The sequence below is a fragment of the Pristis pectinata genome, chromosome 7 (genome assembly GCF_009764475.1).
Source record: "Pristis pectinata isolate sPriPec2 chromosome 7, sPriPec2.1.pri, whole genome shotgun sequence".
Lineage (NCBI taxonomy): Eukaryota > Metazoa > Chordata > Chondrichthyes > Rhinopristiformes > Pristidae > Pristis > Pristis pectinata.
In genome coordinates, this window is record NC_067411.1 from 36,844,368 (window position 1) to 36,858,738 (window position 14,371).

Sequence of the window (14,371 nt, forward strand, 5' to 3'; positions counted from 1 at the left end):
TAAAGTATGAATTGAATTACCACTGTGTCCTGGGATGCCAGGGTGATGATGCGGTGGGAAAGTACTCAGTCGTGGTGATGAACCTTGTGGAGATGTGGGGTCACTATATATTGGCTTCTCGGGCTTCTTCATTGTAGGAGATGACATTTCTACCAAGTCATAGATAGAAATATGAAAACAGGTAAATACTTATATACAGGTGTATTAGACCACTTTAGAAAGGTGCATTGTTTCAGTACAATTTTGCCTATACCTCAGGAGAACCCGCTATTACCACTTTTGGGTCAGCTGATGTGAATCGCCTGTGTCTGTGATAAACCAAAGTCCAAACAAAAAATAGCAAAGAAAGATGGTTAATAAAATTCTACCAGGACAATTCTTAAAATGCAAAGACTACTATTCGGATCACACTTCTCACCCTAACAATCCAGAACCTTTCATCAGCAAACTAAAAGCAAAAGACATAGTAATGAAATTACTACAATCAATTAAAATAATTTTGCTGCTGTTTTGTCTTTTAACTTAAGAAAGGAAGGAATAGTTTGGAGCATTTTGCATGAATACATTGAAGTGCAGTTAATTTAGGGGAATATGTCAGCTAATAAGGTCTCATGAACAACAATAAAATTATCAAATCATTCCCCTTAACAGTGTTGGTAAGGAAAACATATCGATAAGGACACTAGGTGACCTCCTCTTGAATGGAACCATATTATGCCCAAACAAGAAAGCAGGTAAGAACTTTGCTTATCACCTCATCCAAAAGACTAGGCCCTTGCAGTGCAGCACTCCCTCATTGTTACAAAGAAGTTCCATTTTGGACAATGTGTTCAACTTTGCAGAATGTGAGCACTGGAGACAACAGTACGACTGACACCTTATGCCAGTAATCTGGGAACCAGTAACCTGTGAACAAAAAGCTAAAACTAGTAATACATGGTACATCTGTGGAGAATTTATTTTCAGGTGGGGTAAAAAAATCAACTGATTTTATTGGCAGACCTATTGGTGAATCACTAATCAAGGAAAGAGTTAACAGAAGAATCCTCTTAAACTCCTGTGATCAAAAATCCTTGGTTGAAGGTTAGCAAGCAGGTTTATGTCATTTTATTATACATCATAAGAAAAAAATCTGTATTTAAGTAAATATGCTTTAACTATGACTATTATTTTGCACACTAACTTGCTGACTGTGGAATTAAGCAGTTTAATGATTCATGGCTGGCCTGTCCTCAACAAATTATTTTCAGTTCACTTACTAAAAGTTTGGAAAAACATACATGAGGGCAGAAATTTATTTGCACAGGAAAACATTTCTGAAAATAACATTGCATGGAGATCCATGCCAGTTTGTCATTGCACCTTGTGCAATGATTTGTCCACCTAAAGAATGTGATCAACCTATTTTTCATGAAAGCCTATTGTTAGGAGGAATAACTTCTGGACTACCAGACAGGGTACTAATTGAAGTTGTGCATGTGACCGTTAAAATGAAATGTCCAATGCCTCAAAGTATTGCAAGAAGTCATTAAGCATGTTGAGGAACTCAAAGTGGAAGGATGGAGAGTCACTCAGTGAATATGCACTCACTTCTCAGAGGAAGTCCTGAGCATTCCTGTAGAAGAGAGGTCCTGGAAGCCAGTCAGGATATAGCATTGGAAAAAGATCGTCAAGGAAGTCAATGCAAAGAGCAATCTCCCCTGACCTAGTTCCAGTTCAAGAAGAAATTAAAGAACCTTGAATGTGTAACCAAGGTCAGAGCTACAGAAACATATCCCACCCATGCAGCTAAGCACATTTACCATTACTTACACAAATATCTCACATGCTCTTTGTTATTCAACATGACATATAAATATTGTGATACCTTCTTTAACATACTTCCCTCTTTTTTGAAGGAAAAGGCTGCAAGCAACAGCCAACTGCAGCAGCACTGTGTAATGGGACCCTACAGAGTCTTCCTGAGGAGAGGGTGCTTGTGAGTGTGAGCTTTGCTGCAACGGAGAATGTTGTAAGTTCAGAGTTCATTGATGATGATGGAATGCTCATATCTAATATTCATCCTCACAGCCCACCCACCTTATCCTCAACTTCTTTTGCCAGAGCATGCAGACCCTGCTCCAATGCAAATGAATGAATTTACTTGGCCTCAGCCATTAGGGAAGCAGTGTGTTAAAGTGGTCATACAGGCAAGGTATACAGAAGTCAGGCATGGTTTTGGTCTTATCTGGATTTAAAATTTAGTTGGTATTTTGCTTTAATTGTGTTCATCACTTGTGTTTAAGCTGATGTTTAGAGAATCAAGGACAGAGTAATTGGAACATGGAGACCATCACTTTGGGGTTGAGTTTCCCTTTAATCCTTGATTCATGGGAGATGTACCCAACTTTGGTGTCAGTATTCATTGATTATCTTATGGCACTGAGGATGTGGAGAAGTCACCTCCCTGAGCTGCTGCAGTGCTTGTTCTAAAGTAACTCCTGCAGTTCTGTTACATTGAGCAGCTCCAACAATGCAAATGAACAGCCTTACAGAACTTGCAATGTATTTCCACATTACACTTGGAGGGCACCTTGCATATGTAACAAGTTTCACAGAATTAATGTCTTGTTCTTTTATGTAGTAGAGTTTGAGGGATATTGCAACCAATGGGTCAAAGGTGGACAGCAGTGAACTGGGTTGTTGATAGATAGGTTTGGCATGCAAGGATGTTACTTAGTCCTGAATAAATCCAAGCTTCTTCAACATCTTCAGGGCTTCATTCATGGAAGCAAGTAGATAACATTCTTCAGACCCTATTTACTCAAGACGATGTATTACTGGCAGCTATGAAGCCCAAGTGACATGTCTGGTGTCAAATGACCATTACATAATGGTTGGTGTCACCAGTTGGTACATCAGGCACGACCACACAGTACAAACAAACAAGTAGCATAAGGTGCACATTACTTTGCTCATCACAAGTTGTGAATTGAATTACAGACAAGTGGGAGCATGTAGTCAAAGAAAATACCTGCTGCGTGAATGTATTTCTGGGCTGTGACATCCAGTTAGAACAATGTTTTTGTGAATCTTCCTCTCCTTTGCTTTCGTGTCCATCAGATATTGATAACACAAGCACAAGCACTGTATCTGGAGATCACTTAGCACCACTGACTCAGGAAGATTAGCTCAATCATCTCAACCCACAATTTGATTATAAAAGTAACTATGAATTTGTTCCTTTATATGAAAATTAAGTGCAGCATGATAACTTTACCAAGAACAATCTTCATAGTAAAAATATTTGACTACATTCAAGTCATTGTTTAAATCTGTAGCCAAGGCACATCACATATGAGAAGAACCAAATATTATATGCCTGCACCTGGTGAAAAGAATATTAAATGGCTTATTTTTTAAAAAACTTTTATCCATTAGAAAAGTTATGGTTGAAAAAGTCTAATGGGTTTTTGCCTCAACCACTTTCTAACTAAAGGAATTCAATGTGCAGTGAATTGTTTCATATGCAATGTATGAACAGAAAACAATTTAATCGTGCTTGCTTACCTCCTCCTGACTTCTCCTCCACTCCAGCTTTCTATTTCATTTACTCTCATAAAACTCATTTACTTTCCTTTTGGAAGCACGTAAACCATTTTCCACCGACACTTCCTGACCTAGTGGTTTTCATATAATTACCACTCTCTGAGTCAAGATCATTTGTCCTTAGATACCTATTAAACCGATGAACAAGTGTCTTGTAGTCCTAATTTTCCAAAACAAAAATATTCTCTTCACACACTGCCAAGCCAATCCATTCATAATTTTAAAGATCTTCATTAGATCCTCTCAAAGTTTTCTATTTTCCAAAAACAATTCAAACTCACTCAATAGTTATATCCTCTTAGTTCTGGGACCATCAATGCAAATCTTTTATTAATTTTTTTCTAGCATCTCTTTGTCCTGTAGGTGGTGTGGAGATGAGGTACAGGCTGGTCCCAACCCACATTATGTACAATTTTAACACCACGTATAATTTAATACTCCAAGAAGTGCACCCTAATTTATTGCAACACGTTGCTTAATTTTAGTACCTTGACCTCATGATCTTCTATCCTATCCAATTTATTTCTCAACCAAATCAAACTTGCACATGTTACATTCTCTTAGTTCTGGTACCATCAATGATTCCTTTAATGAATTGCATTATATTTTCTTATGCTATCATTCATTAGTCACTGACCTGTGCAGGTTTTCTGAATGGATGGCTGGGATAAGATAAAAAAAGAGCTCCCACTGCATTCCTCAATAAATGAAGTTTCATTCATCTTTACAGGATAAATTATAAAAGCAGAAAAGCATCATCATAACTTAAAACAATTGATAATTCACAAAACTGATCACAAGTGTTGATTTAAAGGAACAAAAAACCCATTGCTCTCAAAATCCAATGTGTGTTCATATGTGGAAAACATGTGCACATTTAGTTGGAGACACAAGAGATGCTGGAATCTGGAGCAACACTCACAAAATGCTGGAGGAACTCAGCATGTTAGGCAGTATCTATGGAGGGAAATAAACAGTCAACGTTTCGGGTCGAGACCCTTCATCAGGACTTAAAGGAAAGAGGGTAGAAGCCAGAACAATCTACAACAAATTGCAGAAGTCACACATAACATGCTGATCTTTCTTTCAAAAGTGTCACCTGCTGGAGAAACAAGGCACAGTGGTGTCACTCAATTAGAGGCCTCTCATCATTCAGTCCACACATTATACCAAATAATCTCCACAGATCAGGACTGTTTGAATAGTACAGCCTGCCCAGTGACACCACACCTGGGAGAATCCACCTCCCAGTAGTATAGCAAGGGGCTGGCCTTGTTGGAAAGTGGACAGAAGGTGACTCCATCGACTTGGATACCCTCTAACCAGCAGTTACAGGAATAACTTCCAATATGTGAAATGGGCAATCTGGTACATCATGTTAAAACGTGGAACTTCTTCCCACAAGCAGAAGGCAGAGATGAATATGTTTTGTCTATAACATATGATATAGTAAGGTGGACTGAATGTGTTGTATAAACAGCGTGTAAACCTGTGGGAGGTACCAAGTCCCTTTCAATGTTGCAGTTTCTATGCATTTCCATGTGGTTCACAGCAAGACTCGGTGATTCTAGAGAGTCTTGCTGAAGTGTACTGTGAGATGTGAAGTGTACAGTGTGGCACGGTAGCATAGCGGTTAGCGTAACGCTATTACAGCACCAGTGACCCGGGTTCAATTCCCACTGCTGTCTGTAAAGAGTTTGTATGTTCTCCCCATGTCTGCGTGGGTTTCCTCTGGGTGCTCCAGTTTCATCCCACATTCCAAAGACATAGGGGTTAGGAAGTTGTGGGCATGCTATGTTAGCAATGGAAGAGTGGCGACACTTGCGGGCTGCCCCCAGAACACTATGCAAAGGATGCATTTCACTGTGTGTTTCAATGTACATGTGACTAATAAATAAATATCTTATCTTAGGTTCCACCCTTGGTGCAGGTTCCTTTGTTGTGACGGCTGTGCTGTTACCTGCCAGGAGTGTCTCTGCACACAAGTCTTGGCCATTTCTGGTGCTCAGCTGCAGGCCATTGCTGGTTAGGGGTTGGGTCAGTTTGCCAATTTCTCCTATGTATGGGTACACTGATGGAACCTCAGTCTTCCCATGACTGTGGTGGGGTTCCAGAGACTGCTTGGTGTAGGGGTGTAGTTAGTGAGCCATGTCTGACACAGCACCAGGAGTGGAAGTGCTGGTGTCCAGGGAGCGATGGCTTCCTTCTCCTGGTAGCCTTGATGACTGCACATATCTGGAGTGCAATTCGACTTAATTCTACTTAAAGGTTGCTTTGCAGGTAAACCTATCTGCTTGCAATGTTGATGCAATGCAGTGTGATGTCTTTGGGAGCTGTGAGAAGCAAAGAGTGGATTTATTTTGAACAGCGAGGTTGTAACGTATTAGATGTGGATGATGTGCTCATTCTTTGTGGAGGGTTGTACTCAGTTGGTGGGAGGGGGTAGGCAAGCTGCTTGTGCAGTGGTGCTGGGCAGGGGTGGATGGGTGCAGTCAAACACATGATTTATCTTGGAGTCACCCCAACAGTACTGATCACATCAACAAAAGTATGGATAGGAAGGGTTTAGAGGGATATGGGCCGAGCGCAGGGAAATAGGACTAGCTTAGATGGTCATCTTGGTTGGCATGGATGAGTTGGGCCGAAGGGCCTGTTTCCTTGCTGTATTACTCTATGACTCTAATAACTACATTAAAAATCAAAGCAAGAAGTAACCTACTACGGAGCGCCAGTGCTTTTATACTATGTTTATCACCACTTGTACCTCTTTATTTGGCTCAGACAACTGACATGGTAAACTAGTGCTACACCAAATCTCGTGGCACAATGAACTTAGCGTCAGGCACGCTACACCTCACTAAACTCCTCTGGTTTCCAGTCCTCATCTCTATACACAAACAATGAAGCATACTTAGTAGCCAGAGTCCATTATAATTCAATGCTTCCAGGACACCCACTATCACACATCTCCACTCAGGACATCCAGCCTTTCAAAACCCATTGACTTGTCTTCCTTATTTGATGGCGTGAAGAATGGTTAGTGTAAGCTCCTGTCAATCAACATATCATCTGAAACCAGAATCAGTCAACCAGAATTGAACTGGCCGTGCTGTGGCCCTTCCAACCTGTACAGTGTCTCAAATGTACACCAATGGGGTCTTTGTTATGGCAACAAATATCCTTCTGGACAATGTCAAACCACGTGCCACAAATTTCACTCCAGCCCAGTGACAACCTGGTGGTTTTTAAGCTCTTCATACTATATTGACATTGCCTTTGGTTGGTGTAAGTAATATGCTGAAAACCCATAGCATAACTAGTTAACTTTTCCTCCATGTCTGCACTGAGTATCTCTAAGCTCTAGAAAGGTAAGGCATTGTGTAAGATTGATTACCATTGCAAAGAAAGGCCTCAAACATTGACAGCTTTAACAGAGAAGTTGCATGGGCCAGTGAGATAGACATGATGCACTCTCTGTAATGTAACTGCCACAACAAAGTTCATTCCATTTTGAAATTTGCATTGATGAAAGGCGCACGTCAATTGATATTACCTTTCCTTTTGTTCAAGTACCACTGAATGGGTAGAAAGGGTCAAGAGGAATATCACACTGATTTCAACATGAATACAGAAAGCTTACTTTTTGATATGACCATCGCCAAAGATAATCATTGGATAAATAAAAAGAGAATGTACAAAATTACTGTATTAACATTCTGTACTCTACCTTATAAAAGCATTTTCATTACCACTGCAGCTCAGGAGCATTGAAACAAGGAGAGGTGTGGACCACGAAGCCCTTCAAACCTGCCCTACATTCAAACGATCATGGTCGATCTCTAGCTTAATACCACATTTCTGCTTTCTCTCCATATCCCTTTGATGCTTTTTGTGTGCAGAAATCCATCTACCTCCTTAAATATTTCTAGTGTCTTGGCCTTCAGTGGTAGAGAATTCCACAGGTTCACCACCATCTGGGTAAAGATATTTCTCATCTCAGTTCCAAATATTTCATCCCACATCCCAAGTCCTTCTAGATCGCACCTCCCCCTCCCCCACACCAGATAAATTTGTTCCCCACGTCCAGCCTGTCGAGCCCTTTGAGTTTTTTTTATCTTTTGTACATTTCCAAGAAATCCCCTTCGAAACAAGTGAATTCAGGCTTAGATTATAAAAGCTCTCCTTATGCAACGATTCTGCCATCCCACAGACACTCTCTCTCGAGCAAGTATATCCTCTCTTAGGTAAGGAGACTAAAGCTGTACACATTACTCCAGGTGTGGTCTCACCATGCCATGTATAATTGTAGCAAGACATCCTCGTTCCTGTGGTCCCAGATCAAGCCAATAGCTTGATTTCACAGGGACAGAACATTTAATAAAAGAAACAGCTGACATTGTAAGGCAATCAAAAGTTAAGCATTCTACAATGATAGTTTTAATTCTTCATCTGCATAGATTCATAAACTTATACAACACACAAACAGGCCCTTCAGCCCATCTCATCCACGCCAACCAAGATGCCCATCTAAGCTAATTCCATTTGCCTGTGTTTGGCCCATATCCTTCTCAACCTTCTCCAACTATATATCTGTCCAAACGTTTTTTAAATGTTGTAATTGTTTCCGCTTCTAACACCTCCTCTGGCAGTTCATTCCATATACCCATCACCCTCTGTGTGAAAACCGTGCCCCTCAGATCCACTTTAAAGCTTTTCCCTCTCACCCTAGACTCCCCTACCCTGGGAAAAAGACTGCTACTATCTATGCTATCCATACCACTGTCATGGTCCCAGTTAGTGATACTTCAGTGAAGATGACAAAGAAAAAAATTGAAGATCTTCTGCAGAGCCAAGAGAGTAGATGTCACCAGTTCAGTTACTGCGCAGGTTTTGCTGATCAAAACCTGGTTAGCACCAACACCACTGCTTTGAAATCCCTGCGTATTACGGGGGATGGGGTGGGAGGGGCAGGAAGGCAGGCAGGATTGAACTTTGTTGGGAAATGTGTGCTGTACAGTTGCTGGGTAACAAAAGAAAAACCAGGCTTGGCCACAATGCTTTGCCCAGGAGTTGTGGGCCTCCCCTTCAGTATCACTCTTCTGGAATTAATATAAAAGTGTCACATGACTCTGACAGTTGGCATTTACACTGACAAATGCTGGTGCTGCAAAACTGAATGAAAATTGAACAGAACCATCAGATGAAATTAACAGGACAAAGTGATTCAAGTATTTTATGTTCGGGCACTTCCAAAGTGCTTGATTAGACTTCTCCCTTGTTATTACTCCCAGATAGTCTACTCCATTTAATATGTTTCCTGCACAGATTTATTACTCTATTCTCCTAACTTTCCTTTTAAGCTAGAGTTTCTGCTAATTACAGTTATTCTTCTTACTCACACATTGCTAACTATTTACAAATGCATTTCATTTTTTTGTGTTCTGGCCATGCTTATTACAGCCACCAATTTATCAAACTGCTGAATTACTGCAAACTACTTCGGCAAAGGCAGTGGTGACTCACTGACAAACATCTTTTGTGTAAACTTAATAACGGGTGGGGAATATTAGTTTGTCCGCTAGTAATTATTATTCAGGTCCAGCAATTCTGCTTTAAGTCACAAAGGACCGGTATTTAAAACTTGGCTGTACAACATACAAGTGCTGTTCTTGGGTTGTCAAAGCTTCTTTGTGTTAAAGCAATTTTTCTGAAGTAGAAATAATATATTGTTCACCAGATTTTGGCATTGGTCACAGTTAACATCATTTAAGATATTTTTAAAAGTCACCATTATTAATAAATTGCCTTACATAGCATTGATTCATGTGTTCCACTCTATTAGTGAACAAGTAGTCTCTGAATCTGTTAGTGAGTTGAGGCAGTGCATCGTTTAAGGGAGACTTTTCAGCAGGATGGTGTGTTTACAGGCAGAAATTTAAACAGATTGATTCCTGAACATAAGGCAACTTGGTGCTTGACAGCCACCCCTCTGTGAGTGTGAGTATTTTTATGTTAGGACACAGTGGGGTCTTCAGACAGAAGCTTTCAGTTGAGGATCCAGTTGCTAAGCAGTTTACAAGTAACACTGTGAAGAAAGGTTATTTCAGATGTGCTGTTGCCCAGCCAGGCTGGTTACAGATACTGGTATCCGTAGCAGCTTATGTAAAAATAAACTAATGCCAATCACAGATTGCCACATATGATGTCAAAGTCAATCATCCCCACATAAGATGATAATGTCCTTTTAATATTTTTAGAACTAGATTTCATCTTGACTAACTGCTCATAAACTAAGCTTCAAAATCAACAGGGACAGTACTAAAACAGCATAACTACATCCTAAAAACAGATCATGTTCGTCTTCCAGTCAAAACAATGGGATTGAAGCCACAGCTAGCAAAGTAAATAAGCTTCACAAGGGGGGAAAAAAGTCAGAAGTTAAACTGGTGTACTTGATAGAACCAAGATTCAATCTATCATACTCCATAACCAATCTTAATGACTCCTTAAACTTTTGCCCTTTCCATCTTGAAGATTACTTTAATTAGATGCCTCCATTTAGTGAAATAAACCCAGTGAGGTCAAAGAAATCAATATCTTGCAAGGAGTCATCACTTAGAGAGAGACCTTCACATTGCACTCAATCTCAGTTAACACTCTATGCACTGAGCACCTACATCAGTTGCTGAAATATAACTAACATTTCTATTCTCTCATAATTATAAATATTTCTGCTTTAATGCCCCTGTATTATCTCATGAAATCATTTTATTGATAATTGCAGAACAAAATAGGCCAATTTTAATACAATTATAATAGACCACAAGGTAATTATTATTATAGACTAATATAGAAAGACAAAATTAAGGACTCATGGGGTTGAAGTGACATATTTGTATGTATAATGGATTGGTTAAGGGACAAGAATCAGTGCAAAGATAAATGTATGGTTTTCAGGTTGGCAGACTGTTACTAGTGTGATGTCACAGGGTCAGATATAGGCTATTCATAACATATACTAATGGCTTCAATGAAAGAAAGTGTTATGTATCCAGATTTGCTGATGATTTAAAGCTAGATGGGAAAATGCACTGTGAGGAGGATGCAAAGTGTCTGCAAATGGATGCGAAAAGGTTAAGCCTGTGGGCAAAGAGATGGCAGACGGACAAGGTGGACACTATGCCAATGCACTGATGCAATGTGACATGGTCCAATTTAATAGGAATGACAGAGACTGAAGTTTTTAAATGTTAGTGTATAGAACAATTCTGATGTGCTGGTTCATGGGAAGCAGAGGGTGATCAAGCAGATACAGCCAGCAATTAGGAAGATGCATAGTTTATTGGTCTTTATTTCACTGGTTGGATTGGAAAAGCAATGAAGATTTGGTGAGGTAAAAACACAAAATGCTGGAAACACTCAGGCTAATGTCTCTGATCTGAAATGTTGGTTCTGTTTCTCTTCCACAGATGCAGACTGACCTGCTGAGTGTTTCCAGCATTTTCTGCTTCTGTTTCAGATTACCAATGTCTGCACTTTTTTTTGTATTTTAACAATTACTGAGATTGTGCAAAGCTTCAGTGAGACTTCATTTGGAGTATTGTGTGCAGTTTTGGTCTCCATATCTAAAGATCGATTTGCTTGTGTTACTGTCAGTGCAACATGAAAGTACTAAATTGATTTCTGGGATGAAGGAGGTTGTCCAAAGAGGAGAGATTATGTGGGACTGGCCATATTCACTGAGGCTAAGAGAAATGAAATGTGATCTCAAGCAGGCAAACAAGGTTTTGACAAACAAAATCAGTTCACTCTTTCTGGAGATTCTCACAATCTCAGAATGAAGGACTGGCTATATGGCGTTGAAATAAGGAGAAATTAATTAATGCCACGGGTTGTAAATGTTTGTATTTTCCAGGCTGAGATTTTTTTGAATAGCAATGAAATAGGGTGATATGGGGATTGGATGGGGCAGTGATCCCAAGTCTTTTCGTGGAGTGGTAAAACAGATTTGAGGGGCCATTTTACCTATTCCAGCTTCCAATTCTAATGTTCTCAAAAGGTCAAGAATATGGCAAATCTGACATCTGTATGTTTCACTAACCATTATTAACCATAGAACCCACAGAACCATACAGCACAAAACACGATTTTTCATTATCTTTAAAAGAAATCTGATTTTCATTAGATTTATTGAGTAACTGTATCTTTAGTTTTCCTGTTTGATTTTAATTCTAGATGTCATTCTGGATATTCTGGATGTCAACTGACGTTAGATATGGCACTTAAAGAACTAATCACCTGTTAAAAAGCTATCTAATCTTGCTAGCCCAGCCAAGCAGGATATTTGCACACTGGAAACACAACAAACATTATAATACAATAATGTAACATTTGAACGTTATGCAGTTTGATCCTATAAACAGATGTGTAATATGTATATACAGTATCTCAGCTCAGTTTTCTCAAGTTGCAATGAAATATGTTTGTATAGTTAAAAATGTCCAGTTGGGAAAATCCTTAGAGTGAGCAAAACTCCATGGCCTAATTTCATTATAAGACACTCAATGGACTGCCAATCCACTTTCTGTGCCAACTATTCCATGAATTTGTGATATTTGTTCTTACCAATCAGCTTCTGAAAAATGCACTGCTTGGCTATAGAACTTACCTCCTTGCTGGGCCCTGAATGTGATTCGTATTGTGGCGTGCATATAAATGGCGTCTTCTAATTGTATTTAAATTTCTGCCTCAATATCTGAAAGTATACAGTAAATTTTTAACAAAGGTTGACCCTAATGCTAATAGAGTCATAGAGTCATACAGCACGGAACCAGGCCCTTCGGCCCAACTGGTCCACGCCGACCAAGATTCCCATCTAAGCTTGTCCCATTTGCCTGCAAACGCATTGCTTTGGGAGTAAACTTTGGTCCTTGACACAGAAATGACATCCTTTCTGATGGTGACCATGGTAACCGCTTCCCCTTTATCCTTCCTGACCTATCTGCAGCTTTCAACAGGATTATCCACATTGATTCTGTGCTGTTCCTCCATCTTTTTGCTGGGTTGAACTGCCGTAGCCTGGATCCATCCTTGTTTGTCCACTTGTAGCAAGGAAATCTCTGGCAATTGCTTCATGGCTGTGACAGCACTGCTCTCTCACGAGTGATCACTGACCCTCTCCCTCCTATTTCTCAGCTACGCATTATCCCACCACAACATCATCAAAAATCCAACACGAGGTTCTGCGTCTATGTTGACGACAGCCAACTCTGCTGTACCTCCGCCTCACTCAAGGTCTCTGCTCTCTAATTTGTCACGCAGTTAGTCCATAAAAGCAGTACTGGAACGTTAGAAATTCCTTCTAATTGGGAAGACTAAACCCATTGTCATAATTCCCAACACAACCTCTGTTCCCTGGGCACTGATCCATCCTCTCCCTGGCCACTGTCTGAGACTGAAGCAGACTGTTTGTCCCTTAAATAAAAAAAAGTCAGAACATGCTGATACTACTCTGGGTATTTTCAGCATATCTATTTTTGGATGTGCCTGTGATGTACTGGACTTGGCCCAATACATCACTGGCACATCCCTCCCCACCATCAGGAGTATCTACATGAGGCGCTGCCTCAAGGAGGCAACATCTCTTATCAAAGATCCCCACCATCCAGGCCACGCCATTTTCTCACAGCTACCATCGGACAGAAGGCTGAAGTCCCACACCACCAGTTCTTGAACAGCTACTTCCCTTCAACCATTCGGTTCTTGAACCAACCTGCATAACCCTAATCACTACCTCAGGAGAGCAACACTATGACCACTGTGCACTACAATGGAATTGTTTTTTTTGTTCTAATTGTGTTCTTTCTTATATAATTTTGTATAATTAATGTTTAATTTATATCTTTCTTGTGAATGTTGTGTCTCTCATGCTATGTGCCTGTGATGCTGCTGCAAGTAAGTTTTTCATTGCACCTGTGCATAAGACAATAGACTCGACTTTGACTTGTTTCAGATTTCCAGCATCCGTTGTTTATTGCTGCTTTTGTAGCCTTTGGCATGCGATTTGACTTTGACATTATCTTCAAAGCCCTCAGGCATCCAATCACACAGAACACCCACCGTCCTGTCCATAACACCAGCACCTCTGCCTCTGATTCAGCTCACTGGTGCTGAAATCTTCAAGCTCATGTTTTTACTGCTAGACTAGACTACTGTGGTGCCTTCCAGGACAGTAGTCAACATGTATCCTCTGCAAATCTCACATTCATCCAAAATTCCCCAATTTTAGCTCACAATCAGCATTACCTTGTGCTTACTGACAAGCCCAGGTTTCTGGTCTTGTAGTACACTTATGTCTCTTTGACCTTCAGCACTCTGCCACTGGCCTTTGGCTACCTAGACCCTAAGATCTGGAATTCACAATGTTTTACTACATGAACGGCACTCACGGTGCTATATAGATGCATGTTAATGTAATGCAGCAATTTGAAGCTCCCCGGGGTCCAGATGTTATTCATTCGTAGTATCAACTTCATCAGGAGGAAAATGTTTTCTGTTGCTGTGGCTCTTCCTTTTTTAGTAACGTTATCTGTAGATGTGGATGTTTTCAGTGGGAAAATTACATCAAAAGCTCCTTAACATACAGCTACAATCTTATTGTGGCCAAGTCCTTTCAATATGATGAATCATCGTCTTAATTTATAATACCAGCTTTATTATGTCACTTGGCATGGAACATAAATTATATTTCATCTCAATTTATGTCCAAGTGTATGTGGAAGTA

The 14,371-nt window shown here is 40.1% G+C and overlaps 1 protein-coding gene across 6 annotated transcripts in view; it reads right to left on the bottom strand.

Moving 5' to 3' along the window:
- LOC127572196 (nuclear factor 1 B-type-like) overlaps window positions 1–14,371 on the bottom strand; it is a 259,368-nt gene that overhangs the window by 69,054 nt on the left and 175,943 nt on the right. For 5 of the 6 annotated variants that reach the window (XM_052019119.1, XM_052019122.1, XM_052019118.1 and 2 more), the window contains exon 7: window positions 21–149. The exons of the other annotated variant lie outside the window; for it this stretch is intronic. In XM_052019119.1, coding sequence (XP_051875079.1) covers window positions 21–149 — 129 coding nt within the window. The remainder of the gene's footprint in view (window positions 1–20; window positions 150–14,371) is intronic. 6 annotated transcript variants of the gene reach the window in all.